This window comes from Giraffa tippelskirchi, chromosome 7 (assembly GCF_054371585.1).
Source record: "Giraffa tippelskirchi isolate mGirTip1 chromosome 7, T2T-mGirTip1v1.2.pri, whole genome shotgun sequence".
Classification (NCBI taxonomy): Eukaryota; Metazoa; Chordata; class Mammalia; order Artiodactyla; family Giraffidae; genus Giraffa; species Giraffa tippelskirchi.
In genome coordinates this window covers 104,321,064-104,337,234 of record NC_137281.1, presented here as the reverse complement: position 1 = coordinate 104,337,234, position 16,171 = coordinate 104,321,064, and the positions used below count along the sequence as shown (strand labels likewise).

The 16,171-nt window shown below is 38.4% G+C and overlaps 1 protein-coding gene across 1 annotated transcript in view; it reads right to left on the bottom strand.

Moving 5' to 3' along the window:
- Positions 1-12,191: 12,191 nt before the first annotated feature.
- The window catches only part of LOC145514141 (uncharacterized), a 959,076-nt gene continuing 955,096 nt past the window's right edge, over positions 12,192-16,171 (bottom strand). Inside the window, exon 15 of the mRNA XM_081511229.1 lies at positions 12,192-12,775. Coding sequence (XP_081367355.1) covers positions 12,674-12,775 — 102 coding nt within the window. The 3' untranslated portion in view covers positions 12,192-12,673. The remainder of the gene's footprint in view (positions 12,776-16,171) is intronic.

Below are 16,171 nucleotides of genomic sequence, written 5' to 3'. Positions count from 1 at the left end.
TTCACTTTGTATTTCTTTTATCAGAAATGAAGCTTTTTTCATCATATTTGAGATTTTTAATATTCATTTATTAAATGTCTGCAAAAGTGCATTGCCTTCTATTCTCTGTGCTGTGCTCAGTCGCTTCAGTCATGTCCAACTCTTTGCAACTGTGTGTACTGTAGCCTACCAAGCTCTTCTGTTCTTGTGATTTTCCCAGCAAGAATACTGGAGTGGATTGCCATTTCCTCCTCCAGGGGATCTTCCTGACTCAGGGATTGACCCCACATCTCCTGCCTTGCTGGCAGATTCTTTACTGCTAAGCCATGGGGGAAACCTGCCTTCTATTATAAGAAAGAGTTTTTCTTTCATCGACCCATCTATCTATACATCTGTCTATTATCTGTTTATCTATATCGGTCTGAACTCATGGAATCTTACTTTTTTTCTATGGGTTATAATCATTTGCTGTGATTAAATTGTCCTAGATTGACCAATGAAGTTCTTTTTATGCTGGCTTTTGTATTATACTGATATTTGGTCCCATTTTTTTCAGGACGATTTTGCTCTCTGACAGAGAAAGATGGAGAGGAGTGAAGGAATATGAAAAACTGCCATTTGGCAATTGGTAGTAATGACTGTTTTAGGCAGAATCATGAATGAATGTTAAACTGGTAACATCACACTGGAAAGTGATGGCACACAGAATGCTGACATAGACTCACTGTATCGCCCACAAAATACTTACAATTACAAAGGGAAAATGAGATATTTTAAGTGGATAAACCTGATGACTATATCTAAACTATTAGATTAATCATTAAAATTAAAATTACAAGTAATAAGATAAATACATTCCTGTATCTCTTGATATAATGCACTGAAAAGCATACACATACTTGGTGATAATCCTTCTCTAAAGATGCAAATTGCATCCAACCACAAGGAAACATCACACAAATCCAAACTGTGAGACACTATAGATATTAACTGGCATGTACTCTTCAAAAATGTCAAATCCTGAAAGACATACAAAGTCTGAAGAAACCATCTGTTGTTGTGTCATTTAGACTTCACTTAAAGAGACATGAAACTAAATGCAATATTTGATCCTGAATTAGATCCTAGATCAGAAAGAAAGAATTATCTTTCTTTTGCTATAAAGGCCCCAGGTGGGATATTGGAAAATTTGAATAGAGCTCGTACTTTAGATTGCAGTTCATTTTCTGATTCACAGTTGTAACCAAATGTGTAATTCTCTTACATTGTACATTCAGTCATAACGTACAATGTAAGAGACTGCCCTTGTATTTTTTAGGATATATGCTTTGAATCCTTTAAGGGTAAGGGATATTGTGTCAACTTGCCCTCCAATGGTTCAGAAAAAAGTAAATAATATGTATAGTAGTAGTGCTACTCACTCAGTTGTGTTTGACTCTTTGCAACCCAGTGGACTGTAGCCTGCCCGTCTGCTCTGTCCACGGAATTCTCTAGGCAAGAATACTGGAGCGGGTAGCTATTCCATTCTCCAGGGGATACTCCTGACCAAAATATTGAAGCCAGGTCTCCTGCATTGCAGGCAGATTCTTTACCAAATAATATGTATATAAACATATGTTTATAAATATATATGTGCAAGAGTCAGAGCAGGTAGGAAAACAGGGAAGGGAGAGAGAGGGAGGGGAAGTCAGTGTTAAATTATTAACATTTGGGGACTTTGGCAAGTGTATGAGATTTCTTCTATTTTTATAAATTTCTATAAGTCTTAAATTATTTCAACAAAAAGTTTTAAAAATGTTGATTTCCTTTAACTCTATTTTGCTATCAGTCCTTTACTTAGTGATGTATATGTTCAGTTTTGTGAAGAGCGCCCTTAAGTTCTTTAATAGAATGAAAATATTATCATTTATCGTTTTGCTAAAATTTCTAATATGGGCTACATTTTGCCTAAAGGCCAGGGCATTCAAGGGAGATCAGACTGGCATTTTGATCCCCTGCTGTTCCTTCATTATAAATAAAAGCATGACCAAGAAACCTGTGGCTTAATTTAGACTTAATTGTCATAAGAAGAAGTAACTTAAATGTGTTTTATTTATGTATTTGATTTCCCTATATTTGAGTTCAGTTCAGTTACTCAGTCATGTCCCACTCTTTGTGACCCATGGACTGCAGCATGCCAGGCTTCCCTGTTCATCACCAGCTCCTGGAGCTTGCTCAAACTTATGTCCATCGAGTCAGTGATGCCATTCAACCATCTCATCCTCTGTTGTTCCCTTGTCCTGCTGCCTTCAGTCTTTCCCAGCATCAGGGTCTTTTCTAATGAGTCAGCTCTTTGCATCAGGTGGCCAAAGTATTGGGGCTTCAACTTCAACATCAGTCCTTTCAATGAATATTCAGGACTGATTTCCTTTAGGATTTACTGGTTTGATCTTGCAGTCCAAGAGGCTCTCAAGAGTCTTCTCCAGCACCACAGTACAAAAGCATCAATTCTACGGTGCTCAGCTTTCTTTAGGGTCGAACTCTCATATCCATACATGACTACTGGAAAAACCATAGCTTTGACTGCTGCTGCTGCTGCTGCTGCTAAGTCGCTTCAGTCGTGTCCGACTCTGTGCGACCCCACAGACGGCAGCCCACCAGGCTCCGCCGTCCCTGGGATTCTCCAGGCAAGAATACTGGAATGGGTTGCCATTTCCTTCTCCAGTGCATGAAAGGGAAAAGTGAAAGTGAAGTCGCTCAGTCGTGTCCGACTCTTTAGCTTTGACTAGAAGGACCTTTTTCAGCAAAGTAATATCTCTGCTTTTTGATATGCTGTCTAGGTTTGTTGTAGATTTTCTTCCAAGGGGCAAGCATCTTTTAATTTCATGGCTGCAGTCACTATCTGCAGTGATTTTGGAGCCTCAAAAAATAAAGTCTGTCACTGTCTCCATTTTTTCCCCATCTATTTGCCAGGAAGTGATAAGACAGGATGCCATGATCTTCATTTTTAGATGTTGAGTTTTAAGCCAGCTTTTTCACTCTCCTCTTTCACATTCATCAAGAGGCTCTTTAGTTCTTTGCTTTCTGCCATAAGGCAGATGCTTTCTATCATCTGCATATCTGAGATTATTGATATTTCTCCTGGCAATCTTGATTCCAGCTTGTGCTTCATCCAGCCCAGCATTTCGCATGATGTAATCTGCATATAAGTTAAATAAGCAGGGTGACCATATATAGCCTTGATGTACTCCTTTCCCAATTTGGAACCATTCCGTTGTTCCATGTCTAGTTCTAACTTTTGCTTCTTGACCTGCATACAGATTTCTCTCAGAGGCAGGTAAGGTGATCTGATATTCCCATCTCTTGAAGAATTTTCCACAGTTTGTTGTGATCTACACAGTCAAAGGCTTTAACATAGTCAGTGAAGCAGAAGTAGATGTTTTTCTGGAATTCTCTTGCTTTTTCTATAATCCAAAAGATGTTGGCAATTTGATCCCTTGTTCTTCTTTTTCTAAATCCAGCTTGAACATCTGGAAGTTCATGGTTCATGTACTGTTGAAGCCTAGCTTGGAGAATTTTGAGCACTACTTTACTAGCAAGTGAGATGAGTGCAATTTTATGGTAGTTTGAACATTCTTTGGCATTCCCTTTCTTTGGTATTGGAATGAAAGCTGACCTTTTCCAGTCCTATGGACACTGCTGAATTTTCCAAATTTGCTGGCATATTGAGTGCAGCACTTTCACAGCATCATCTTTTAGGATTTGAATTGGCTCAGCTAGAATTCCATCACTTCCACTAGCTTTGTTCATAGTGATGCTTCCTAAGGCCCACTTGACTTCGCGTTGCAGGATGTCTGGCTCTAGGTAGGTGATCACACCATTGTGGTTATCTGAGTCTCTAAGATCTTTCTTTGTATAGTTCTTCTGTATATTCTTTCCCCCTCTTCTTAATGTCTTCTGATTCTGTTAGGTTCATACCGTTTCTGTCCTTTATTATGTCCATCTTTGCATGAAATATTCCTTTGGTATCTCTAATTTTCTTGAAGCGATCTCTAGTCTTTCCCATTCTGTTTTCCTCTATTTCTTTGTGTTGACCACTTAGGAAGGCTTTCTTACCTCTCCTTGCTTTTCATTGGAACTCTGCCTTCAGATGGATGTATCTTTCCTTTTTTCCTTTGCCTTTTGCTTCTGTTCTTTTCTCAACTACTCGTAAGGCCTCGTTGGACAACCATTTTACCTTTTTGCATTTCTTTTTCTTGGGGATGATTTTGATTACAGCCTCCTGTATAATGTTTCGATCCTCTGTCCATAGTTCTTCAGGCACTCTATCAGATCTAATCCCTTGAGTCTATTTGTGACTTCCACTGTATCATAAGGGATTTGATTTAGGTCATACCTGAATGGTCTAGTGATTTTCCCTACTTTCTTCAATTTAAGTCTGAATTTTGCAGTAAGGAGTTCATCATCTGAGCCACAGTCAGCTCTTGGTCTTGTTTTTGATTTCCCTATATAGGTTATATTATTTTAATCTCATTCAGGTTATTTAAAAATCTTAAAACATACTTATGAGATTACTGTTTAACACTAGATACAATTTTTATCTGTGTGGCATTCTGATAAAATTTAATTTCCTCTGGTGCTAACAGTGACACTGGGGCTCTTGATTCATGTCATGAAACTGTTAAGATAAAGCAGCTTTCATGAGTTTCTTCCAGCACTTTTAATAATTAACTTTATAGATGGTGTTCAGGAGAAACTTGCCTTGTACTCTATTTCACACAAAATGGAGCTTTACTAAAGTAAGGCCATAAAGTATTTTAAACTAATAGTAGATTTTCACAGATGAGGACTCATTTTAGCTGTCTGTGAGTTGCCTTAATGCAGAATATGTTGACTATCACATGGACAAACTTAAGTTTAGAAGTAAGACAGGTGCAAGATGAAGTTGACTCAGAGAGGATCACAGAACTATGGACAAGCAAGAAAACTCCCACTACCTAGATAAAGTGGGACTGCATTGGGAAAAGGAATGGCTAGTGAAAGGAAACACGTTTTCAAATGTAGGGCTAAATAAGAAATTTTAAGGAGATAAGGATGTAGTCAATGATGCAACAAAAACTTTAAATGAAATTTAGAGTGACATAAAAATAGCTGCCCATTTAGCAAAAACTAGCTATAATAAATACCTCATAAAACCCAAGGGAATGCTGATGCTTTGTGATGCATTCTAATTGTCTTCTGGATCCTTCTTTGGGTGCTTTAATTAACCTTAGTAACCCGGGCCTCAGCTTACTCCTCAACAATAGCTAAACTGTTACAGAATTACGATCCTATTCAGCATTGGGTCACTGAATTGAATGAAGCAAGTTTGCTAATTCCAGGCCTTTTCTTCATTCTGCCACTGTGGAGCGAAATGAATCATGAAGAAATTTGGTGATCCTGATGCTCTACATTTCAACTTCTACTTCCTTTCTGAAATGCTTCCCTTTCCCCAGATAAAATAGTGCACATTTTTTGGTGAATATCTACCAGAAAACCCAGGAACTTGAGCATTATTTTGATGAAAAAATTTTCAGAAAGGATTAAATGGAGTATTTAGAAGGCATTTTAAGATCACACGGATTAATACCGTATGAATGCATGTTCAACAGTATCATTGTAACCAGTTAACCCTTCTTAACCATATCCTACTTCATGGAGTGAATAGTGCTTGAGGAAGCAGCCAAAACTAATTAGAGAAGGTGGCTAGTCTCTGAGGGACATGTGCATTCTGGAGAACCAAATTGGTGAACATTTGGCATTACACTTTAGATTACTTTAAGAGAATAAAATTATACGTTATAACTGACTGTATAAGTGTGTTTATAGATTTCCATTTTATTTTTCCTTCTGCATATATTGATACTTTAGAATGTTAGTAGATATATATGACTGATGTGTGGTTTTATGATAGAAACATGGGAAATTTGGCAGCGTATGTAGTTAGCTTGTTAAGTAATAGAATCCTATGTGTCTAATGATGCTAGGACATGATAGAATGCATTTCCCAGTGTCCCCTGTGTGTGACTGTACTGTGAGCACAAATGGGTCCCAGTGATAGGTATGACTCTCCATGTTTTTCTCCCTTTTAGCTTGATGCTATTAAAACGTCTAGTCGAAGGTATAGAGTTCACTGCAGAGTTTCTGTCATCATGAGTTCCAGAATAATTGGTAGACCAGAACCCTACTTGCCTGGAACTACTTTGGAATGTTAGGAATAAATTCTTGTATATTAAGCTACTAAAATGTTAGAGCTTATCTATTACAGCAGCAAGTAGTACCCTAATGAATATAGGAGGTGATCATTAATAGTATGAGAAAGTAAAGCTAAATATAAAAGTGAACAGAGGAAGAATAAAAGAGTAACTAAAAAATAATGAAAATATTAAGGAATAAATGTTTAGAGCAAAAAATGATGTTAAATAATAAATCAGCATAAAGTAGATAGAATAAATATATTCTAAGTATGAACAGACTGATTTCCACTAAAAGGCAAACTACTGGATAGAGTTAGAAAACAAAACCCAGTTGTATGTAATTTATAAGAAATAATCTATAAAAATGATGTGGACAGACAGTCTAAGAGATCCTGGCAGAGATAAATAGTTCTAGGTGAATATAAGCCTAGAGAAAGAGGTGGCAATGTTAATAATAAGGTCATTTAAAAAATTTAGAGCACCAAACAAGATAAAAAAGGACAGTGTATAATACAAAATGAATATTTTTAAAGATGTTATATTAGTAATAAAACTACATGAAATGCATTTGATAACAAAGAAAACTTTTGCAATTAAAAAAAAAGTGGTCAACTGAATTACTGTCTGCTCATAAATCAATACAATTGAGGGAGAGTGAGATGAATGGAGAAAGTAGCATCAACATATATATTTCATTTGTAAAATGGATAACTGGTAAGAAGCTGCTGTGTAACACAGGGAGCACAGTCTGTGATGACCTAGAGGGGTGGGATGGAGGAGGGGAGGGAGGTAAAGGGAGGGGATATATGTATAATTGTGGCTGATTTGCATTATTGTAAGGCAGAAACCAGTACAACATCGTAAAAATTAAAAAACAAAACATAAAAAAGAAATTGAAAAAATATTTTAGCTACTTAAATTTAGAAAACACATACCTATAAAACTCTTGTATCAGTGAAGAAATTTAAGAAATCAACCGTGCCAAACACAGTGGAAAGGAGAATACTTCATATGCATGGAATGTATAAAAAGCTAAAATTAAGGGATATTTTATAGCCTTAAATGTTCTCTTATTAAAGAGGAGAGATAATAAATGAGAGAAATCAAGTGTTCACCTTAAGAATTTTTAAAAGTTCACTGGCTAAGAATATAAATCTTATAAGTTCCATGGCTATGGGATTTAGTCTGTTTCTCTCTCCAACAAAGTTTTATTAAAATATCATTGATGCACATCACTGTGTAAGTTTTATGTGTAAAACATACTGGTTTAACTTACATATATTGTGAAAAGATTACATGCAATAAGGTATACAGTATCATATAGATAAAAAATAAAAAGAAAAAAAAAGAAAAAAAATTCCTTGTGGCAGGAACTCTTGCAATTTACTGTTTTAACTTTCTTATATAGCATACAACAGTTTTCACTATAGTCATACATTCCTCAGTTCAGTTCAGTTCAGTTGCTCAGTCGTGTCTGCCTCTTTGCGACCCCATGAACTGCAGCACTCCAGGCCTCCCTGTCCATCACCAACTCCCGGAGTTCACCCAAACTCATGTCCGTTGAGTCAGTCAGTGATGCCATCCAACCATCTCATCCTCTGTCGTCCCCTTCTTCTCCTGCCCTCAATCTTTCCCAGCATCAGGGTCTTTTCCAATGAATCAGCTCTTCGCATCAGGTGGCCAAAGTATTGGTGTTTCAGCTTCAACATCAGTCCTTCCAAAGAACACCAGGGCTGATCTCCTTTAGGACGGACTGGTTTGATCCCCTGGCAGTTCAAGGGACTCTCAAGAGTTTTCTCCAACACCACAGTTCAAAAGCTTCAATTCTTCTGTGCTCAGCTTTCTTTGTAGTCCAACTCTCACATCCATACAAGACTACTGGAAAAACCATAGCCTTGACTAAATGGACCTTTGTTGGCAAAGTAATGTCACTGCCTTTTAATATGCTATCTAGGTTGGTCATAACTTTCCTTCCAAGGAGTAACATTCCTAGTACTTGTTAATTTCATAACTAGACGTTTATAACTTTTGACCACCTTCCTGCAATTCCTCCTCCATGCCCCCACTCTCCCACCTCTGGTAACCACAAATCTGGTATCTTTTTCTGTGAATTTGATTTTTTTAAGATACCACATATAAATGAGATTATACAGAATTTGCCTTTCTCTGCCTGACTACTTTCACTTAGCATAATGCCCTCATGGACTATCCATATTGTCACAAATGGCAGGATTTCCCTTGTTTTTTAATAGCTGAATAATATTTCATTATATATACACACACATACACATATGTACATGTATATGCATATGTATGAAACTGAAAAGTGAAAGTGAAAGTCGCTTAGTCATGTCTGACTCTTTGTGAACCCATAGCCTATATAGTCCATGGAATTCTCTAGGCCAGAATACTGGAGTGAGGAGCCTTTTCCTTCTCCAGGGGATCTTCCCAACCCAGGGATTGAACCCAAGTCTCCTGCATTGCAGGCAGATTCTTTACCACCTGAGTCACCAGGGAAGCCCAAGAATACTGGAGTGGGTAGCCTAACCCTTCTCCAGGCGATCTTCCCAATCCAGGAATCGAACCGGGGCCACCTACATTGTAGGCAGATTCTTTACCAGCTGAGCTATCAGGGAAGCCCCTGTATATATATATATACACCACAATTTCTTTATTCATCCTTTTGTTGATAGACTCTTAGATTGTTCCCATGTCTTGGCTATTATAAATAATGCAGCTAAGAACATGGGGTGCAGAAATATTTTTGAGCTACTGTTTTTTTCTCTTTGCATATCTCCCCAAGGGTAAAATTGCTGTATCATGTGGTAGTTCTATTTTTAATTTTTTGAGGTGATGTGTTTCTTTAGATTTGTAATCTCAGCCCTTAGTAGAGACCTAGCTCATTAAGAGAACTTTGGTGAATATTTGTTGAACAAATAAACTATAGGAAACCCAAGAATAAAAATAGCTGCCATTTACTAAGCATTTACAGTGTGCCAGCCACGGTGCTTTACATGAATTATTTTATCCACTCAGAAATCCTATGAAGGTATCACCTTTTTATAAATGAGAAAATGGAAACTTGAAGAGGTTAAATTAATTGCCTAACCTACAAATTTAGCAAGTTTCAGGGCTAAGATTGCAACCCATAGGTCTTATTTAAAAAAATCATGAACCAAACAACCATTTTACCTGGAAATAATAGAACCCAAATAACCTTGCAAAGAGAGGATTAAATTTTTCTTATGATTGGGGGATATCAAATTTTTAACCTGTCCAAGCAGATGTAAATGTGGAGCTATTGAAGTCCATGTGTCTGATCAAGACAGCATAAGGTTAGCTACTTGCTGCCTTATTCTCTCTCTGTGAGAAGCAATGGGTCAGTCAACCAACTAATTTGGTGGACCGTGTTAGTTTCCTGTGACTGCTATAATCAGTCACCACATACTAGTGACTTAAGCAACAGAAACACATTCTCCCATAGTTCTGAAGGTCAGAAGTCTGAAATCATAATGAGCAGGGCTGTGTTCCCTCCCAAGACTCTAGGGTAGAATTGATTCGTTGCTTCTTGCAGTGTCTGATAGCTATTGGCATTCCTTGGTTTGTAGCTATCTCTCCCCAAACTCTGCCTCTGTCTTCACATGGCCTTCTTGTCTGTGTGATTGTGCTATCTCCCTTTGCTTCTTTTTTATAAGGACATGTGTGATGCCATTTAGACCTTCTGGATAATCCAGGGCAGTCTCATCTCAAAATCCTTGGCTGCATTACATCTTCAAAGACCCTTTACCCAAAGAAGGTAAAAATAGAAGTTCCAGGGATTTGAACTTGATATCTTTCGGTGGCCATTATTCAAATTATTACAGGGATTTCTCAAGAGGCAGCTACAGAGGTACAGGCTTTTAGGGGAGAAGCAAGAACACATTAATCCAATTAGTGCCAATAAAAATTGTTAAAAGAATTGAAAAGAGGGGAATCATTTGGACTCAGATTTGAGAGAGCCTTTAGGAAAGTAGGATCTGAGCTGTATTAGGAAGACTATGAAGAATTTTGCAGTGAAGGAATAAGCAGAGACCTACAGCTGGGAATTTATAAGGTGAATTTTTGAGGTGATGAGGAGAATCTGGTAAATATTTCTCAGGAGAGGCAATGTTGTTAAGTGATTGATGTCACAGAATTATTTAAAAAAAAAAACTGGCCATGCATGCTTTGCTAAGTAGGAGGCAATATTCTCCAATAAAATTCCAGGCTCTGACAGATGTTAAAGTAGCCCCTCAGAAGTCCCAAATGGCCTTCCATATGCACATGGGGACCACAACAAACTGTGGAAAATTCTTCAAGAGATGGGAATACCAGACTACCTGACCAGCCTTCTGAGAAATCTGTATGCAGGTCAGGAAGCAACAGTTAGAACTGGACATGGAACAATAGACTGGTTCCAAATCAGGAAAGGAGTATGTCAAGGCTATATATTGTCACCCTGCTTATTTAACTTGTATGCAGAGTACATCATGAGAAATGCTGGGCTGGAAGAAGCACAAACTGGAATCAAGATTGCTGGGAGAAACATCAATAAACTCAGGTATGCAGATGACACCACCCTTATGGCAGAAAGTGAAGAAGAACTAAACAGCCTCTTGATGAAAGTAAAAGAGGAGAGTGAAAAAGTTGGCTTAAAGCTCAACATTCAGAAAAATAAGGCCATGGCATCTGGTCCCATCACTTCATGGGAAATAGATGTGGAAACAGTGAGAGACTTTATTTTTTTGGGTTCCAGAATCACTGCAGATGGTAACCACAGCCATGAAATTAAAAGCCTCTTGCTCCTTGGAAGAAAAGCTATGACCATTCTAGACAGCTTATTAAAAAGCAGAGACATTACTTTAACAACAAACGTCCATCTAGTCAAAGTTATGGTTTTTCCAGTAGTCATGTATGGATGTGAGCGTTGGAGTATAACGAAAGCTGAGTGCCCAAGAATTGATGCTTTTGAACTGTGGTGTTGGAGAAGACTCTTGAGAGTCCCTTGGACTGCAAGGAGATCCAACCAGTCCATCCTAAAGGAAATCAGTCCTGAATATTCATTGGGAGGACTGATGCTGAAGCTGAAACTCCAATCCTTTGGCCACCTGATGCGAAGAACTGATTCATTGGAAAAGACCCTGATGCTAGGAAAGATTGAAGGCAGGAGGAGAAGGGGATGACAGCGGATGAGATGGTTGGATGGTATCACCGACTCAGTGGACATCAGTTTGGGTAAACTCTGGGAGTTGGTGATGGACACGGAGGCCTGGCATGCTGCAGTCCATGGGGTTGCAAAGAGCTGGACACGACTGAGCGACTGAACTGAACTGATGCACATGAAAAAGGCCATTTGTCTCCCTGTCTTAGAGCTCAAAACACGCACCGTCACTGAAGGGCTCTCTGAGATCCCAAGAGTGGAACGTGGGCCAAAGATACAAATTCCTTTTAGGAAGATCCAGATAGCATCTACGAATTTGAGAACAGAGCCTCCGCTCTTAAAATGTTATCAGTCTTTATGGATGCTGTTTCATTATAAATATAAATCCTCATTTACTCAAGTTTTCTGTGCAATAATCTCAGTTCACTTCTGTGTCTCCTAGCAGCTGATCACTTGGGGCTAGAGTGACTCTGGTAACTTTATTTTTGCAAAAGATGTATTTATCCTGCTGGGGAATATCATCATTTTTCTTCATTCTCTCTGACATAGTGTCTGTTATATTCTGATTTTGCCCACAGGACAGAAATAAATAGCTCAGTCTTCTTTAAAAACAAAGTGCGAATTGAATAAATTTAGAGGCCGCTTGGCGCTCCTGATGCTGATGGAAGAGTGTCTTTCTTCAATTTATTCTGTTTCCCTTTATTTCCGAAGGAGACTGGTTATTTATTTTGCTTCATGGAGAGAGCTCTTAGCATCAACGTTAGGGCTAGAATAATTACGAGTAATAGTTGAACAGAAACTATAGATGAGTCAAGGCATTACTGAAAATCTGATTTACTCTCTGTTTTATGAGGTAAAAACAACAGCCGTATACCAGACAAATTGTACCTTACAATGTTAACACTTAAGAATCCAACTCTAGTGTAAATTAACTGTGTATTTGTGGTGCTGAGGAAAGGATCTCAGTGCAGAGGGTGTCCGTGTTTTTCTGCTTTATTTTCACAGGGAGGACTGTAATTCTCAGGAAATTCTGGCTCTCAGCTGCCTGTCAAAATGGAGGGTTTTTTCAAGCAGCAATTTCCCAGTGAAACCCTTTTGGGCTGTAAGGATCAGAGTACTCTCACAGGAAGTGGAATTCAAGAGTACTCTTCGAAGGACCTTCTGGTCTTTCCTTATCCATTCTTAGCTTTTGAAGTATGTTAAGAATCCTGCTGTTTCTTTGAATTTTCCCCGGGTGCACTTCTGACCCAGAGACTTGGGTCTCACCTGGATTCTGTCACCCAGAGGGTAAAGACGTTGGTCAGGGAGAAAAACCTAATATCCTAGCCCCTCTCTGACTCTGATTTATGTACAGGGACATTTTCTGATATTCCACCTGTTCCTCAATGATCTTAGGCATGACCTAAAAAAAAAAAAAAAGATAAAATTGGATAGCTACAGATTTAGGTGAAAGGAGTTGTAAGATATAAACACTGTCGGAAAGGCTTAGGAGTAGAATTAGCTAATGAGAGAAAATGCTGCCAGACTGGTGGCCAAGGGTTATAATTTCAAGTACCTATGTTCACTCTGGTAATATGGGGATGCACATAACATTTTCAAGGGATCTGACACAATTTCCCACCATGATACCAAGTTTATATATGAGCTTAAGTTTCATAGGAACACCTAGGAGATAGGTGGGTGTCAGTTTCAGAACCACTTTAACAAAGCAAGTTGCACAGACTTTTTGTTTCCCAGTGTATCTAAAAGTTATTTTTACACCATTACTGTTGTCTATTAAAGTAGCATTATGGCTAAAGAAATCTACATAATTTAAAAAACTTTATTTTAAAAGATTGTGATCTGAGCCTACAGCATGTCAGTGTAGTAATATCAAAGATCACTGAACATAGATCATCACAACAAATATAATAATAGTAAAATTGAAATATTATTGGAACTACCAAAAGGTGACACAAAGATACAAATGAGCAAATACTGTTGGGAAAATGGTGCTGATAAATTTGCTTAGTGCAGGGTTGCCACAAACCTTCAATTTGTGAAAAACACAGTATCGGTAAAATGCAGTAAAGTGAAATACAGTAAAACAAGGTACAATATGAGTAGGTACAGATAACATGGGTTACAGACTCTGGTGTATAGAACCATTTTTGAAGAAATTATAAGATACTTTCAAAGAAATTTTCCAAGATCAATTAATTTCTTTCCTGACCTATATTCCACTAGAAATGAGAAACTTTATCCTGGTCAGTTCAACATAAACACATGCAGTTAGAGGTTTTTAAGTCAATTCCAGATTTCCTAGGCAAATTCTCTCTTCCCCTATGTGAAGGCAGAATTCTAAGGTAGCCTCCATGGTTCCTGCCCTCTAGAATTCATGTTTTTTGCAATCATTCAGTCAATCACTAATCTAGGTATGGCTGTGAATAGATTGTGAAGGTATAATTGAGATCACAAATTAGTGGACTCTAGGGAATGGAGATTATCTTAGTGAGTCTGGCATAATTTCATGAGCCCTTTAAATATGAGTCTAGACATCAGAGACAGACAAATCTGATTTGAAGCTTGATAAAGAATTGATGGCATGAAAGATGGGGCAAGGAATGCAGGCAGGCTCTAAGAGCTGAGATTGGTCTGTTCTTGGAGGAGGGCAGAGGGAACAAAAAGTGACAGTTGAACTGAGAAGGTATCTTGAGATCCAAAAAGAGGCAGGCAGCTCCGTATAATCAGTGGATCGGTTTATTACAGCATGGGGCTTCCAAGGTGGGGCTAGTGGTAATAGAGCCTGCCTGCCAATGCAGGAGACATAAGAGATGTGGGTTTGATCCCTTGGTTGGGAAGATCCCCTGGAAGAGATAATGGCAACCCACTCCAGTATTCTTTCTGGGGGAATGGAGAGAGGAGCCTGGCAGGCTACAGTCCATGGGTTTGCAAAGAGTCAGATACTACTGAGCGTTTGAGCACTAACTTACAGGGTGGGATTGGGCAGACAATGATCTGGAAGCATTTACAGCTATACTGTGTACTGCCAAGGGGTCACTGAAACAAGTTCATGATTCACCTAGGGTATGGGGGTAGGCGTTTGGGAAAACGAAGTGTGCTCCTAAGTCAAGATTTATGAATAGGTAACTAGTCTCATAGTTGCCAGGAACACATCAGGGAAGGTCTTCATCATTGTTTGGCGACTAACAGCATAGAGGCCACTTGGTCCTAATGATGATTAAACAATATCTATTAACTACAAAGCCCTTGACAATACAGAAGTGATTTCCCACATAGTACAGTTCTGGGTAAGGTGAGGTTAAATCCATCACATTTGTCATTAGAAATGAAACACTTGGCTTAGTGTACTGCTATTGTCTTTGTTGGTATTTTACATTTTGTGTTAGTTATTTAGCAGATAGCAATATATATAGGGAGAAAATAGGAGCAGATTGTATTGGGATCCTTACCATTGCAAATGCTAGAAACTCAACTTGTACTGGTTAAACAAACAGTGGAAGTTCAAGGAGCTTCAGCTGCAGCCTGAGACAGTTTCCAATGATACCAACATTTATCCTATTCCCCTTTCACTCTATCATTAACTAAGTTTTGGTCTCAGAGCAGCATCAGTCTAACTAAGGAGAGTAGTGGCTTTTAAAGAACACTCATGACCTTGTTTGAGCCATATTTCTGCTCCTGAACTAATCACAGTAGCTCAGAGGGGAGGAAGGGTGGTTTGATTGGTCAGCCTTGGTCACATCACCTGGATATTGGAGAAAAGCAGGCTTACCTAATATATAATATGCAAAAAGCATTGAGTAGAGGAAAGGCAGTTTGTAATTAGAAACATACTGATAACTAAATTATCTCTGCTTGCATTCTATCACATTCTTTCTTTCACTAACTAGAAGTGTAGTCTATGGCAAGTCTCTTAAATAGGCTGGACTTTGGCTTCTTCAACCATGAAACAAGGTGTTGTGCTCTATGACTTATTCATCCATCTGTCCATTCTTCAGTTATTGACCACCTCTTGCCAGTATTATGCTAATTGTTAGGAATCCAAAGAAGATTAAATATGACCCCTTCCACTGATAGTCTAGAGTAGGGGACAGACACAAACGAAAAAATGACAGTGAACTCATATAGAGTAATGTGGAATACAAATAGAGATAGCTGTTCTTTGTTAGGAATCTATTCTATGCTAGGTTCTGGTTTACCTGGTTTATGTGCATTACAATATATGGCCCTCATATTACATAATAAAGCAGTTGCTGGACTAAGTAGTTTAAAGATGAGAAAACCAAGATTAGAGGGATTTGGTAGGTTACTCAGGATCAGATGATCATAGTGGATGCTGGCAGTTTGGGATTCATGCTGGACTCGGAATACTCTGCTCTTGGCACTGCACCGCAAGCAGAGAGGGGGCAACTACCTCTACGGGAAAGGTTCAGGAAAATCTTCACAGCAGAGGTGACATTACAGCTGAGTGGAAAGATAAAAATTTGCCAAGTGAAAAAGAGGAAAAAGTATCAACATATCTGGTTTATTTAAGAATAAACTCAACTCCTGCAAAGTCCAATCAGGGGCTGCTGGGGAAACTGAGAAGTGCAACTAGGAGGGGAGTTGACTACAAATGAGTGAAGGGCTTCGAACAAAGGACATTGGACTTTATTTGTAGGCAGTAGGAAGCCCCTTTCAGAGATACTATGGAGGGTTTAGAACAAAACTTTGAAGAATCATATTATGATTTAAAGATATCACCTGTGGTCCTTTAGATGATAATATTTTACCTAGTGTCACATGCAGTTGTACGTTT